At 58.3% G+C, this 14,770-nt stretch overlaps 1 protein-coding gene across 1 annotated transcript in view; it reads right to left on the bottom strand.

Moving 5' to 3' along the window:
- Window positions 1-14,770, bottom strand: part of CACNA1A (calcium voltage-gated channel subunit alpha1 A) — a 191,364-nt gene that overhangs the window by 81,387 nt on the left and 95,207 nt on the right. The window contains exons 8-22 of the mRNA XM_065419170.1: window positions 12,699-12,802; window positions 11,818-11,933; window positions 10,895-10,951; window positions 10,808-10,813; window positions 10,382-10,471; window positions 8,698-8,907; window positions 8,064-8,176; window positions 7,270-7,382; window positions 6,527-6,658; window positions 6,120-6,192; window positions 5,546-5,663; window positions 4,942-5,009; window positions 2,639-2,745; window positions 1,359-2,204; window positions 159-616 (exon numbers count right to left, since the gene is read on the bottom strand). Of these exons, the coding sequence (XP_065275242.1) occupies window positions 159-616; window positions 1,359-2,204; window positions 2,639-2,745; window positions 4,942-5,009; window positions 5,546-5,663; window positions 6,120-6,192; window positions 6,527-6,658; window positions 7,270-7,382; window positions 8,064-8,176; window positions 8,698-8,907; window positions 10,382-10,471; window positions 10,808-10,813; window positions 10,895-10,951; window positions 11,818-11,933; window positions 12,699-12,802 (2,611 nt within the window). The remainder of the gene's footprint in view (window positions 1-158; window positions 617-1,358; window positions 2,205-2,638; window positions 2,746-4,941; window positions 5,010-5,545; window positions 5,664-6,119; window positions 6,193-6,526; window positions 6,659-7,269; window positions 7,383-8,063; window positions 8,177-8,697; window positions 8,908-10,381; window positions 10,472-10,807; window positions 10,814-10,894; window positions 10,952-11,817; window positions 11,934-12,698; window positions 12,803-14,770) is intronic.

Raw genomic sequence — 14,770 nt, 5'->3', positions numbered from 1 at the left:
GGCTGGATTGAGCTCTGCCCCACGGCGCTTACGCTGGGGCTGGATTGAGCTCTTCCCCACGGCGCCTACGCTGGGGGTGGATCGAGCTCTGCCCCACGGCACCTACGCTGGGGGCGAATCGAGCTCTGCCCCAGGGCACCCCCCCATCCGGTGCCTACCTTGCACGACGATGTTGTTGATGGGTGGTGTGAAGGTGGCTGGGATATCCACTGTGGTGTGCTCCGGCTTCTTGGCAGCCTTAGCTGGGTTGTTCTGGGTGCTGGGGTTGGTGACTATAAGGCTGTTCTCGGGGGTTTTCGGGGGCCCGGGCTGGGGCGGGTTGCTGGGTGCCTGGCGGTTGGCAGCATTCTGGGAGTTGGGGGGCGGCTGGCCCAGGGTGCCAGGAAGGTTGTGGGATGCCCGGGTGGCCGTGCAGTTGGCATGGTGGCCCACCTTGGCTGGGCTCTGGAGGTGGCTGGCATTGTGGGGGGTTGAGGGCTCCGTGGTGGCTAGTTTGTTGTTCTTCATGTTGTCTATGTCCTCCGCCACCTGTGGCTCATGGCGCCCCATGTCCTGCTGGATCGGCCGCGTGGTGGAGAGGTTCGGGCCGGGCACTGGGCTGGGGCCTTGGTTCTCTCTACGGCAGCAACCCAAAGGAAAAGACCCAGATCAGAGTCAGGGAGTAGGAGGCCTCATCTCCCTTCTGAACAACCTGAACAGCCTGCTGCTCTGGCCCCACTAACTGCTGGCTCAGATGATCAGGGAATGGGACATGGGATCTTCCCCTCTAGGGGCAACAGCTCTGATTCGGCCCCAGGGTGGTAGTGGGGGACTGGCTGGCTAAGTGGGCAGTGCTGGTCAACGACTGACAATCACCTCCATCTGGGATGGCTGTTCGCTGGCCCGTATGGAACCAGTTCTTGGGTCTCAGCCCAGTTCTCAGAGGGACAAGTGTCGGGCGGATGTGGCCAAGCAGACCTTGGTGCCTGTCTGAAATGCTCCCATCAGCAGAGAGGGGAAGGCGAAGGGCCTCCGGCTCGATAGCTGATACATCCCCCGTTGGCTCCACCCCTTGCTTCCCTTTTCCCAGCCCCTTGCTCCTTCCTTGGCCCCGTTCTCCAGCCCCAGCCCTGTGCCCACTGCTGGCTGAGCGAGGGCCCTGCACTCTGAAGATGGGGGGCCCTGTCTCTGAAACAACCCCCCACCCCGATCTGGCTCCCCATTTTCCCCACAGCACCCCTCGGCCATGGTACAAAGTGAGGAGATCGGGATGCAGAGTTCCCAATTCCCCCAGCCCCGTCCCCCCCAGCCTCATTGATCCCTGGCGGCTGTCGTGCCCGGGGGCCCTTCCATCCCACCGCCCGGGTGCCCCCACTCACTTCCTGCGCCGGTGCCGCCTCTCCCTGTCATCCCTCTTGCTGTCGGTGTCGTAGGTGGACTGCGCGGCGTGCCGGTGGCGCCGGCGTCTCTCCCCGTCGGGCTGCTCACCCTCCACGTCCCCGCGGGAGGGCCGGCTCCCTTCCCGGTGCCGCAGTCGCCGCTCCACCTTGCTGCCCTCGTCCCGGCCCCCGCCGCCCTCCTCTCCCATCCGGCGGTGGGCCCGCTGCCGCCGATGATCCCGCTCGCCCTCGGCCATCCGGGGCGACCCGCTGCGGCTCTCTTTGCTGCCCCCTTGCCGGTGCTGGTGCCTGCGGTGGGGGTCAACAGCTTTGATCCGCTCCGAGGCGCTGTCGCGGTAGCCCTGCTCCCGGCTGCTCTCGTAGCCCTGGCTGGGATAGTCCAGCTCCCGGTAGGTGCCGTCCTGGTTCAGATTGGTCTCCTTGCTCCCGCTGCGCTGCCGTCGGGCCTCAAGCCCCTCTGCATCAGGCTGCTCGTAGCTGCGGGAGCTGCTGAATTCCCGCGAGCGCTCGTGGTAGCGGGCCTGCTTGCGCAGGAAATCCTCAGCCCGCTGCTGGCTGAAGCGCTGCTCCAGAGAGGGCTCGTTGGGCCGGGTCTTGTTGGTGTTGTTGTTGCGGTTCTCCTGAGGGTCAACCACCAGGGGCCGGTCCAGGTGGGTCTTGATGTCAGGCCGCATGGCCCGGGCGTAGGTCACCTTCCATGGGTCCTCGGGGTCCATCTCATTGTAAAGGGCTTCCCGGCTCGCCAGCAGATTGTGCTTCCGCATTTCACTCGTTCTCTGCTCCCAGATAGACTTGGAGGATTTTTGGTTCTTCTGCTGCTCTTTCCTGAAGCCGAAACAGGGACAGATTCTTGAAACACCTTTAGAATTGAGCTGCTTTTCCTCCCCAACCACGGCCAGCGCTCCTGCCCCGCTCCCCACAGCGCCCCCTGCTGGGAGGGGCTGGGACCGGAGTAGCCAGGAGCTCCTCCCACAGCCAGCGCTCCTGCCCCGCTCCCCACAGCGCCCCCTGCTGGGAGAGACTGGGACCGGAGTAGCCAGGAGCTCCCCCCACAGCCGGCGCTCCTGCCCTGCTCCCCACAGCGCACTGCAGCCCCGAGCATTCCTTGTCTCTAGCTGTCCTGAGACCCGATCCTGCAACATGAGCCGGTGCCGAGGCTCAGCCGCCCGTGGTCAGACACAGCGTCACGGAACAAGAGAGCCTGAGGGGAGGCTCCGGTACGTGCCCTGGCCGCCGGTGTCGCTACCTACGGCACTTACACCGCTATAGACATGCTGGCTGCAGACAGGGGGCTCACTTCTGCCACCTCCTTGGCTTTCTGTAGTGCAAGTTTTTGGTTGGCCACCTCCTCCTCCTCTTGTTCATCCTGATAGGCACAGACACGGGCGAGCGTTAGTGGCGTTTGATCCCCATCAACCCCGCCCTGATTCCTGGCCCCTTTGGGGTGTAACTCACCCCGCCTGGTGCAGCGGCTCTGTCCCCTCTAGGGGGGATGAGGCCACACAGGGGGTGACAAGCCTACTGCAGGCCTGGAAAACAGCTCAGGCATAGGTGCTGACTCTGTGGGTGGAGCACCCATGGGGAAAAAATGGTGGGTGCTGAGCACCCACCGGCAGCCCCCTCTATCAGCGCCTCCCCCTCCCTCCCTACGCCTCCTGCCGCGGATCAGCTGGGGGAGGGGTGGGAAGAGGTGGGGTGGGGCTTGGGGGAAGGGGTGGAGCAGGGGCGAGGCCTAGGGCGGAGCAGGGGTTTAGCACCCCCCCGGGAAAGGACAAAGTCGGTGCCTGTGAGCTCAGGAGACTCATGTTTCAAGATCCAGGGTGATACCTGCAGCCCCCAGCTGGGAGTGGCCGCAAGACTAGGATGCCCATCCTCCCGCTCCACTCGAGCTAAGGGAGAATTCAGGAGCCCAAGGCCAGACCACGGGACCATCAGCTCCTCAGGTGTGAGCTCCTGGCTAGCACAGGGCACCACCAGCAACCACACAGCAAAGTATCCCAGCCCTCAGGAGCCTGAACTGGTGTGTGCCGTGGACAGAGAACAGGCGGGAACAAATTCTGCCAATGCCCAAGCCTCAGCAATGGCAGGGAACGGATTAGGTGAGATGAGCCCAGGTGATCCCAGCGGGCTCTCCACGCTCCAGAGGAAATCGAAAAAACCACAAGAGTCCTGCCAATCTGACCTGGGGGGAAGTTCCTTCCCCACCCCAGATCTGAAGACCCCAGGCACATGAGCCAGGCCCACCAGCCTGGCATTTAGACCCAGGGTTCTCTGTACCACCTCGGCGGACTGGGCCCACCCCAAGCAATGTCCTGTCTCCAGCTGTAGCTGGTCTCTCTTGCTTCAGAGGAAGGTGAAAACCCCTCGGAATACATCATCCCTAGCGGCTAGCTGTATAGGCCCTATGACACACAGCTGATGCCACCACTACCATGGACTCCAGGGAGTTGGGTGTGATCAGGGTCTCTAGGGCAAAGGAAAGGCTGGGGCTGAGGGGCGGACAGGGGAGTGTGTTTCTCTTATTGCGTAATGGAGCCAGGAGTCCGACAAGCTCCCGGGGGACGAGAGGTAGGAAACAGGTGACGGAAGATTAGCCAGAAAGCCTAGGGGCTGGGGCAGCTCCTGCGCTGGAAAGGAAGAAAAAGGTGACAGGGAAAGAAAGAGGGAGTGAACTAGGCAGAGGGAGCCTGCCCCCAGCACCAAGGCTCACCAGGCTATTTAAATGCCTCTGCCCTTCCCCCTGGCCTTTCAGCCTCCAGCAGTCTTAACTCCTAGGAGCAGTGTTAGCGCCTCAGCCACTAGCCCACTCCTCAACTAGAACAAGGGGTCAGCACCACCCTGTTGTGCTTGACAAAATTACCGGACTTAGTGATGGACATTGGCGAGGGGCGGGAGGGGGCTCCAGGCTGAGGCAGGGGGTTGGGGGGGGGTGAGGGCTCCAGCTGGGGGTGCAGGCTCGGGTGGGGCTGGGGATGAGGGGCTTGGAGTGTAGGAGGGTGCTCCGGGCTGAGACCAAGTGGTTCGGGGGACGGGAGGGGGATCAGTGCTGGGACAGGGGGGTGATGCGCAGGGTGGGGGTGTGTGTGCAGGCTCCGGGCAGCGCTTACCTCAAGCAGCTCCTGGAAGCAGCGGCATGTCCCCCCCCTCCGGTGCGGCCAGGCGGCTCTACACGCTGCCCTGTCTGCAAGCACCGCCCCCGCAGCTCCTATTGGCCGCGGTTCCTGGCCAATGGGCTGGGAGCCGCGGAATCAGCACTCGGGGAGGGAGGACAGAGGCAGCATGCAGAGCTGCCTGGCTGCGCCTCCACCTGCAACAGTAGGGATGGGGAGCCACCCATGAGCGCCCCCCACGGACCTGAAAATTTTTACCATGGACACTTGTGTCCGTGTATGGACATGTTGCCGACCCCTGCGAGGACACTGCTCACGTTTCAGCCATAGGATGCTCCCTAAGGAAGTCTTCCAAAGGGGCCCCTAGGGCCGCTCTGAGACCTCAGGGTTCCTGAACCCCCCACTCCCCGATCATCCTGCCCTGCCAGGCGGGCCAGGGAAGCAGCTCCCACCTTGGTGAGCTCCTGTGCGTTAGCCAGGTTATCCACGGCGATAGCCAAAAACACATTCAGCAGGGTATCTGGTCACCCAGTCAAGGCAGAGCCACCAGCCGCTCCAGCTCCAAACACCCCTGAGGCCAAGAGCAACCATCCTCGCCCCAGCTCAAGCCACACCTGGCTCTCAGCATATTCCCAGGGCTATCTCGGCATGGGGTGTGTGGACTGTGATGCACATGCAGAGCTTGCTTGCGCCCGCAGCACCTGGGGTTTCCTTGCAGGTCTCCCATCCGAGCACTTGCCCAATGTACCAAGGACTAGTTTCCCAGCCCCAAGCCCCAGCTGCTCCAGGCTCAGAATTGCTCTCTTCCCTTTGCCTAGCGAGACGGCTAGCTACTTCTAATGCACCCATCACTGGGGCATCGGAGCCCCACAAAGAACACCACCCCAGAGGCAGAGCTGGGAACAGAACCCAGGAGACCTGGCTCCCAGCCCCTCCTGCTCTAAGCACTAGACCCCACTCCCCTCCCAGAGCTGGGGTTAGAACCTAGGAGTTTGATACCCACTAGAGCCCCCCGCCTGATGTCTTTCTCTCTTGGGGCCACCAAGCAAAGGATACAGTTACCAAACAAGGTGAGAACAATGAAATAGACCGAGTACACCATCCCCTGATGGACGCCGCCCTGAGATTTGATCCCATCGTACATTACCATGTTCCAGTCTTCGCCAGTCAAGATCTGAAAGGGAAAAGAACAAGGCACCACTGGAGGCAGAGAACCCTTTCAGACAGTGCTCAGGGGCACATGCCCCCCCCCCCCATGACCAACACTGAGACGAGAAGACGAGTCTCCAACCCTCTCTGAGCCATGGTGAACACCGCACCTTCAAAATGGGGGCGGGTGGGGGAGTGGGTCCAGTCTGGTTTTGCTGGACGGCTTACTGGAAATCTCGGCAATGGGCCTGGGAACTTTCTTGGCCCGTCATGAAAATAGTGGGGCATCTTTAACACAGGGTGTTTCCTCCCAAAGGGTCCAGCAGGCATTTGAGTTCAATAGGTGCCCACAACCAATCACTTCCCCTTTGTGGGTGTCCTTCAGAAGGGCCTTTCCCCTAAGTTCATGCAGTGATGCCGCTTCCTGTTTCCCTGCCCAGCTCTCACTCCTGTGACACTGACCGAGCAATGGAGGCTGTACCTGAAATACTGTCATTATTGCTGCTGGGAAAGTGTCGAAGTTGGTGGAAGGGGTCCCATCGTCAAAATTGAACCTGTGCAGGGGAAACACCAAACCAACACACACAGGCACGTTACTCACACACGCCCTTATCTGCCTGCCATGTCAGAGGGGAAAAGTGGAGTCAGGAATCTCTGCTCCAGTCCCAGCCTTTCCCAGCAGATGACGCTGTAGGGGAGTGGGGCAGGACTGCTGGCTGCAGGAGGAGCTCCCAGCTACTGCAGTCCCAGCCTCTCTCTGCAGGAGGCGATGCAGGAGCACTGACTGTAACCAGCTCACTATTATTCCAGTCCCAGAGCCTGATGGGATCTTGGGAAGGCAACAGGTTGGCTGAGGGCTTGGCTCGGAAGGTCCCCCCAATTACTCACTGGCCCCCAAAGAGCTGCATCCCCAAAAGGGCAAAGACGACGATGAAGAGGAAGAGAAGGAACAGCAAGCTGATGATGGACTTCATGGAGTTCAGGAGAGACACCACCAGGTTCCGTAGGGAAGCCCAGTACCTGCGGAGAGAGACCAAAGGAACCACAGGTGAGCCCCTGGCAGCGTGTGATTGGGTGACGGCAGGCAAGTGCACACATATTGGTGGGCAGGTGTACACGTGTGATTGGGTGCTTGTGTCTGTGGCCGTGTTACTTGCCGGCTGCATGAGACAAACCCAAATGTGCCTTTAGATGTTTATACGTCATGGCACAGCCTAGGGCTCAAGTTAATGGTGAACACCAACAAACGGACACACAAGCACACACGAGCACGTGTACACATACTACACACACACGCACTCAAGCATACACACACTGTAACTTAGGGTTGCCAATGTTGTATTTAAAAAATAAGAGACGGTTTTCTTAGCACCCCTGCCCCACCCCTCCTCCCAATATTATCATTAATAATAATTATTATTAATAATAAGCAGTATTCGGGGGGGGGGTATTTCTTGCTGCTTTTTGCAGCACTCAGCAACTCTCAATCTTATACAGAAATGAAAAAACAAGGGACATCCCTTGTAATAAGGGACGGTTGGCAACCCTAAGCGTACACACGCATCACTCACACAAACACACACACTCACACACACACACGTTTTAGGGACACTGGAAGCAAGAGCACTTACTTTGTGATTTTGAAAATACGCAATAACCTGAGAGCTCGTAACACACTGATTCCAAAGGATGTTCCAGGCTTCATGACAGCCCAGATCACCTCAAAGATGCTCCCTATGATAACCTGCCAGAAAGCAAAGGAGCATATTAGTGGCCTACAAAAAACTCTGGGCCTTGGCTGTGCAGGGAACCTTGGCGCTGATGCCCTCCGCCCCGCCCCCCAGGCGCTGACAGCATGCTCAGGACAGGCTGCGTATTCACACACATGCACTCCAACACCCGTACCCAAGGGCACACACATGATCACAGGCACATGTGCGCACCCACCTGCCCATGCTCACCCCTGTGCATGCACTCTCACCCTGCCCCCCCATACCCACCCGTTAGCATGTACAAAAGCACACAGACACTCAGACACACTCCTGCCTCCAACCCCATGCAGGCGTAAATCCACAGTAACTCCACAAGGCCAGATTCTGATCACAGCTGCACTGCTGTAAATCCCGATTTACTCCAGTGAAGTCGACTTCAAGGGAGTAACTTTGAATTTACACCGGTGTAACAAACCACAGAATCCAATGGAGCTATTCCAGATTTACACCGTTGTAACTGAAACCAAAATTGGGCTCGACGGAGATATTCCAGAGTTACACTGGTGTAACTGAAACCAGAATCGGCCCAACAGAGATACTCCAGATTTAAACCAGTGTAACTGAAACCAGAATACAGCCTGATGGAGCTGCTCCTAGTTTAACGGGTGCAAGCGAGCCCAGGACCCGTGGCGGGCCAGGAGGGGCAGACTTACGGCGCAATCAAAGCAGTTGAAGGAGGAATGAAAGTAAGGCCGCGTTCCGAGCCCATACATTTTTATAAACATTTCGGACATAAAGAGTCCTAAGAAAATGAATTCTGCATAGTCTGTGAAAGAGAGAGAGAGAGAGAGATGGCTCAGACCTGCCCAGATCTCCCTGCCAGCTCCCTCCTACCCTGCTGCTCTCTCCACTAAGAGAAATTAAACTGCTCATTGAATGACACACTAATAATCTCTTCCATTCCTAGAGCGCCCTCACCCCGAAGGATCACAGAGGGCTTTGCCCTCTGATAGACACTCACATAGGGAGACTGTCCGTCCCACCTAAATCCTCTGGTGCAGGGGGTGTGGCAACTGTTTAGCAGCGTGGAACAGTGCCACACAGACATCGGTCACCCAGCACTAAGGAGCAGCCCTCTCTGGGGTGGGGCACAGCGGCCGTTTAACCATCCGTAGTAGGGACGCCTCTCCCAGTGATGAAATGCAGCCACCTGTAGGGCTGGGGTGCCCTAGGAGTTAAACAGCCGTGCCATCGAGGAGAGGAAATGAGGACTCCTCAATCCGAGTGAACCATCCGAGGGAATGTGGGAGAGAAAGAGGCGCGTGCTCAGCCGCTGGCCATACTCACAGAGGAAGTCGGAAAGCCAATCTGGCTGGCTGTAGTGTACTATAGCAACACACAATGTGTTGAGTGCTACCAGACTGAGGACTGTCCAGTAAAAGGCCTGAGTTTTGACCATTCGGCGGATATAGAAACGCATCCTCCTCTCCCTTTTGTGAAAAAAGGTGGAGTTTTCCAGCTTGGCACTTTTGATGCTGGCTCGAGCAAAGGGTGAACCTGCAGAGGGAAGAGAGGAAGGTTAGGAGCAGCCCCTGGGCAAAGGCCCCAGCGTGGCTGGAACAGGTGTTAGAGGGGGCAGTTTATTGGGCCTCCTGACACTCCACCAGCGCCCCGGCTGAGTAACATGGCACCTGGGCCCAGGCTCTCGGTGCACTTACTGGGGTCAGCCTCCTAACCCCTCTGTAGGACAGCAAGGGAAGGATCCTGCATCCAAATGAAACTGCAGTGTGACTCAAGGACCTCCGGATGCCAACTGGCAGAGGGCCCAGGAGTATACAGGGGCACAGAGATCCCTGGGTGCACCCAAAGGGGTCATGTAAGGTTGCTACTGAAAGCCTGTGTCACGCTCATCCTCATAATCTTTGCAAGAGGCACTTATGGGGAATACGCGGGGAATGATGCGTATATGCTAAAACTGATCTTCCCTCGGTCTGTGAGTTAAGGCAGGTCACCAAAAGGTGGCCCACATGCGCCTGTCAGGCAGGGGGAAGGAGATGCTTCTCTCTCTAGCCGGGCATGTGCAAACTGCAAATTGTCTGGTACACAATAGACGCCCATTTACAGTCTGAGCAAAATGCAAATTAACAGATTACGGGGGCTGGAGGAAAACACAAACCAGCAGGAGTTCAGGGATAAGACAATGAACTTCTGAAACTAGGTGAACTCCCAGTTATTCCTTTAACTGGTGAGAGGGCTTGGCTCTTATGAGAATGGGTCTCAACCAAACTGGTTGAAAACACCGGGGACAGAACTTGGGGTATCGTGTAGGAAATAGGGGAGTGCCCTGCCCGTTAAGGTTAGTCTCTAGAAAGTGTGTTATGATTTTGTTTTATATATAACCATTTGTTTCCAATATTCTTACTCACTATCACTTCAATCTCATCTTGTTTTCACTATCTCAAAGTGTGTTAAGCTAAGTGGCAATCCTGAGTAGAACCTATCATGCTGGTGGGGGGAGGGATAGCTCAGTGGTTTGAGTATTGGCCTGCTAAAACCCAGGGCTCTGAGTTCAATCCTTGAGGGGGGCCACTTAGGGATCTGGGGCAAATCAGTACTTGGTCCTGCTAGTAGGCAGTAGGCTGGACTCAATGACCTTTCAAGGGTCCCTTCCAGCTCTATGAGATAGGTATATCTCCATATATTTTATTTAACTCCTTTGGGAACAGCCAATCTCAGAGTTGTGGGCGTGTTCAGTGGAACAGGGGCGCTCGGAGGGCCTGGGGGTCAGCGAATGCCTATTGCTAACCTGTACAGATAGAGAGGGGTCTGGGGAGCGGTGCCCGTGCTGCCAGAGGCTGGTGATTTCAGGGAGCTGGCCCACAGCAGGCACAGATATGACTCCTTAACACTAAGGGCAAGTGGTGGCGAAGTGACTTACAGCCCTGGGAAGCATCACAGCGGCTGACAGGTTTTGTCCTTCCCCGCATCACACGGTGCCCCCCCATGGCCACGCACAAGGCTGCGGACATACCCACTGAGGAGATGTCGGCCAGCTGATCGTCTGCTTCCTCCGGGTTCAGCAGGTCTGTCTTGCTCTTCTTGATGGTGGCTCTCCGCAGAGCTCCAACAATAGGAACATGGCAAGAGAAACAGACATTATCCTTTGGGTTTCCCAGTCGGACTCTGTACAGCGCCCCGGCTGGAAGGGGCTGGAGTAGCCAGGAGCTCCCCCTCGTTGATCCTGCCCTGCTCCCAGCAACACCCCCTTCTGAGAGGAGCTGGAGAAGCCGGGAGCTCCCCCCACAGCCAGTGCTCCTGCCCCGCTCCCTACAGTGCCCCCTGCTGGACTAGGCTGCACCAGAATTTCTCTACTATTTTTCTATCTACGGAACTTTTTGGATCATGGACAGATGAACAGCAACTGTTTATACGGAGCCCTCAAGCCGGCCCCCTGGACAGCCCACTGTTACTGCAGCTGTGGTCAGAAGTCCCAGGGGAGCCACTATTTCTCCAGCCACTCGGGGTTCAGGGACACACAGCTTACCATCAAACGGGAGCCTCTGCTCTTCCTCCGTCTCATCCTCCGCTAGGATCACTTCTTCTGAGAGAAAAGAACCGGGAATTAATCTAGGCAACAACATGCCCCTGGAATTCTGGGGAAACTTTCTCAAGCTGTGCTGGGATGGGGCCGTTACAGTCGAGGACAGGAGCGAAGGGCATCTACGTTACCACATTTCAGGGGGGAGGGGGCCCATGGCGCCACGTGGAGGTCCAATGCAGAAATAAGCCACATGGCCAAAGGGCCCCTACTACGGGGCACCCCTCCCCAGGCGTGGGCTGGCTGGAAGGCCCTAGGGAGGGGAAGGCAGACAGGAATGCCACGGGAGGGAGGAGGGCTGGGGTGGAAAGGAGTGACTGGGAATATGGAAAGAGGTGTGGGGTCTGCATCCTTCACTTCACCCCCACCAGGACACCCATCCCTAGCCCTAGCAGCTGGTCAGTGACCCCATAACCCTGCCCTGGAGGGGAAGAGCAGACGATGCTTCATCAAAGATCAGAGCCAGGGGAATTATTCGCTTGGGAGCCTGCATGGAGCTCACTCAGATTCCGGGGTTCCCTGCTGAGCGGACTGGCAGGCTGGGTTCATCGAAAGTTTTCGGGCAGATCCGCATGCCAGCTTTGGGCCCAGCCCCAGAGATGTGTTCGGGCGCCTAACTCCCATTGATTTCCCATTGCCGCAGTACCTCTGGTGATCCGGGCCTTTGAGCCTTTGGGTGTCCTGGCAGCTCAAAGTGAAAGCCGGGGCATGGGATGGGAACCGACCCGACACACGCTTCCCAGAGTCAGGGAAATAGCCTCTGCCCAGCGAGGGGCAGGGACTTGCCCAGGGTCCCCCAGTGCATTACAGCGGAGAAGAGTATGCTCCCCCCACCCCCGGCCGGCGCTGTGGCAGAAAGGAGTCCTCACCCGCTTTGGAGATCCACTCCATGTAGCCGTTCAGCTCCCTCTCAATCTGCTGCTGCCGTCTCAACTTGAGAAACGCTCGCCGGTTCTCCACCCGCTCTCTTTCCTTGGCAAACTCCCTGCAGGCATCAAAACAGCCAAACTGTCTGCCAGGCTGCCCTGCACATGTCTCAGCAGGTGGGTATCACGAGGAGGGGGCAGAATGCGCCTCCTCCCCCGAGAATGTGCCATCCAGGGCACCTTGGGTATGTGTGTGTGTGTACCTGTGTGAGAAGGGTATGTGATCAGTGTCAGTCTATGCAGTATGTGTGCACCTGTGTAAGGGGTGCCCATGTGTGCGCCCATGTACCTACATGGACTGCAAGGGGTGTACACACAGTGTGTGTGTGAGACATGCACACCTACACGTGTGTCCATGTGTATGGATATCCGTGTGCCCACGTCTCTGGGTGAAAGGCGGGTGAGCAGCACGGCTGTGGGTGCAGGGCGTGTGCCAGGGAATCCAACAGCAGCAATGGCAAAGGCCTCTTGGGTTTGCTCTGACCCCTTCCTGGAGGATCGCACCTAGGACTTCTCCTCTGCAGATCTCCCAGCTCTTTACAAGGTGGGTCAGTGTCACTCTCCCCGCTTTACAGGTGGGGTAACTGAGGCACAGAGCACAGAAGTGACTTGCCTAAGCAAATGCAGCAAGTCAGTGGCAGAACCTAGGAAACCCGACATCCAGGCCTCCCCACTCTAACCACCAGAGCCCACTCCCCTCCCAGAGCTGGGAACAGCAGCCAGGTGCCCTGGCTTCCAGTCCCATGCCCTATTCCCTACGTAGCATCCTGGGCCCCTGGGAGCCAGTCGGGAATGCAGCCCAGGGTAGGGGGCCACGCACTTACCCAGACAGCACCCCCAGCACAAGGTTCAGCATAAAAAAGGAGCCAATGATGATGAGGGGGATGAAGTACAGCCAGTTCCAAGTGTTCCCTGAGGCATCGTTGCTCTGGGAGAGAAGGGAGTGACTCAGCCAGTGCGGGCTGCCAGGGCCAGGCTGTTCCTTCCCTCCGAGGAGGGGCCGGTGACCACGGACCCCAAGCAGCCGGCCAGCTCAGCAGGCCCACTCCTAGCCCACTTCCGAGAGAGCTGAGTCTGCTGCCCAGCCCCTGCTAGGCTTAGGGTGACCATATTTCCCAAAAGGGAAAACTGGACACCACCTGGGGCTAGCCTGAAGCCCCTCCCCCTGGCCGAGCTGGCATCAGCCACTGGCCTGAACCCCTCCCCCATGCAGGGCTGGCCCGAGCCACCCACCCATGCTGCTTACCTCCCAGGCCCACATGGGGCCGTCCCGCAATGCTCACCCCCCTTGGCTCGCGTCACTCACCCAAGCTGCTATGCCCTGCCCCTCGCCCATGCAGGGCTGGCCCGGCCCGAACTGCTCACCCGAGCTGTCACCCCCTGCACGTTCCTCCATCCTCTGCTAGGGGTCGCACGCCACTTTTTTTGGCAAAACTGGGCATCAGTTGGCAAGAGCAAATGGGACAAACGCCAAGTTTTGCCCAAAAGTTGGGACAGGGCTTAAAAAAAGGGACCGTCTCAGCCAAAATGGGATGTAGGGTCACCCTATATAGGATGGGCACTGCACCAGTGGGGTTAGCACAAACAGCCCCCCACCAGCAGCAACAGACAGAATAGGCCACGGGGACCGATTACCTGTCTTGCTCCTCAGGTTGGGGCACCTTGGCAGGGGATGGGGGGAACATGCCCAGCTGATGTCCTGACTCTCAGAGCCCTGCTCTACCTGCTAGGTTACACTCCTCCCACTAACTGCAAACAAACCACAGGCCACTCTGCCGGCTCCCTCCCACAGCCACTGCCCCGAGGAGCTCAGAGTGAACCGGGCCGCTCCCCACTTTGTGCCTTGAAAGCTGACATTAGCAGCAGGTCACGGGTTTGCTCCAGGGAAGGTGCTAATGGACCCTTCTCCCGACTGGCTTCTTTGTCCTCCCCTTTGTGGTGCCAGGGGCTGGAGGGGCAGGAGAGGGGATGGGGCGCTTTGCGAGCCTCCGCTCCACGAGCTGCTAAAGATTCCTTGTCCCCATTTCTCGCTGCTAAATATAGGCCAAGGAACAAAGTGAGTGGCAGTCTCCCGGCTGCTCAGTCTAACGAAAGCCCAGCAGAGGGGGTCTGGTGACAGTGGTGCCTGGGGAGTGGGGAGCAGGTGAAGGGATCTCAAGGCCTCTACAAAGACTCTGCCATGCCCACAATCTCCCCGTAACTGCAGGGGGCAGAGTCAGCAAGCCCCGAGTTGGGTCCAGGCTCCCCTGCTGTGGCAGCCTTGTTAGGGCAGCTTCTCCACTCCCATCCCGAAGGGACCTGCTTGTGTCCTGCCAGAGGGCCAGCGTGACTCGGGATCTGCACGAGGAGCTGGGGGTGTTTCAGACATACTCGGGCTGGCTCTTATTGAGTAGTGCAGCCATGGTAGCACGGGCAGCGGCAGCATGAGCTCGCTGCCCCGAGCACAAACCCACTTGGGGCCCGTGGGGACGTACTTGGGGCAGCAAGCCAGTGCCCCTGCAGCCCACGGCGACACTGCTGTTTCTACTGCACTATCTGCACAAGAGGCAGCAGGAGTACGTCGATCTGAGCTGGGGATCACACCCCAACTTACAGCGTAGATGTAGGCTCAGCGGAAGGTGCAACAACCCCCCCCCCCATACACCCCCCCAGCCCTCTGAGCCCTCCTGCCCCGAGGCACTGCTTCCAGATTCTGCTGGCAATTGAGCTCCCACTCAGAGGCAGACTGCCATTGCCTCTTGCCAATGGTTCGGCTGGTTCAGTGTCTGTTCCCCGCCCCCCTTCTCAGACTGTAAAACAACAACAGAATCCTCTGTGCTGAAATGCAGCTGTCTCTGGGGGGGGGAGTGTGCAACAGCTGCTTCGCAGCCATCAGCCCCGCGGCACAGTTTGGGAT

This window comes from Emys orbicularis, chromosome 19 (assembly GCF_028017835.1).
Source record: "Emys orbicularis isolate rEmyOrb1 chromosome 19, rEmyOrb1.hap1, whole genome shotgun sequence".
NCBI classification, from domain to species: Eukaryota; Metazoa; Chordata; order Testudines; family Emydidae; genus Emys; species Emys orbicularis.
Note: the sequence above shows the minus strand (reverse complement) of the source record. Positions and strands in the feature narration are given on the sequence as shown.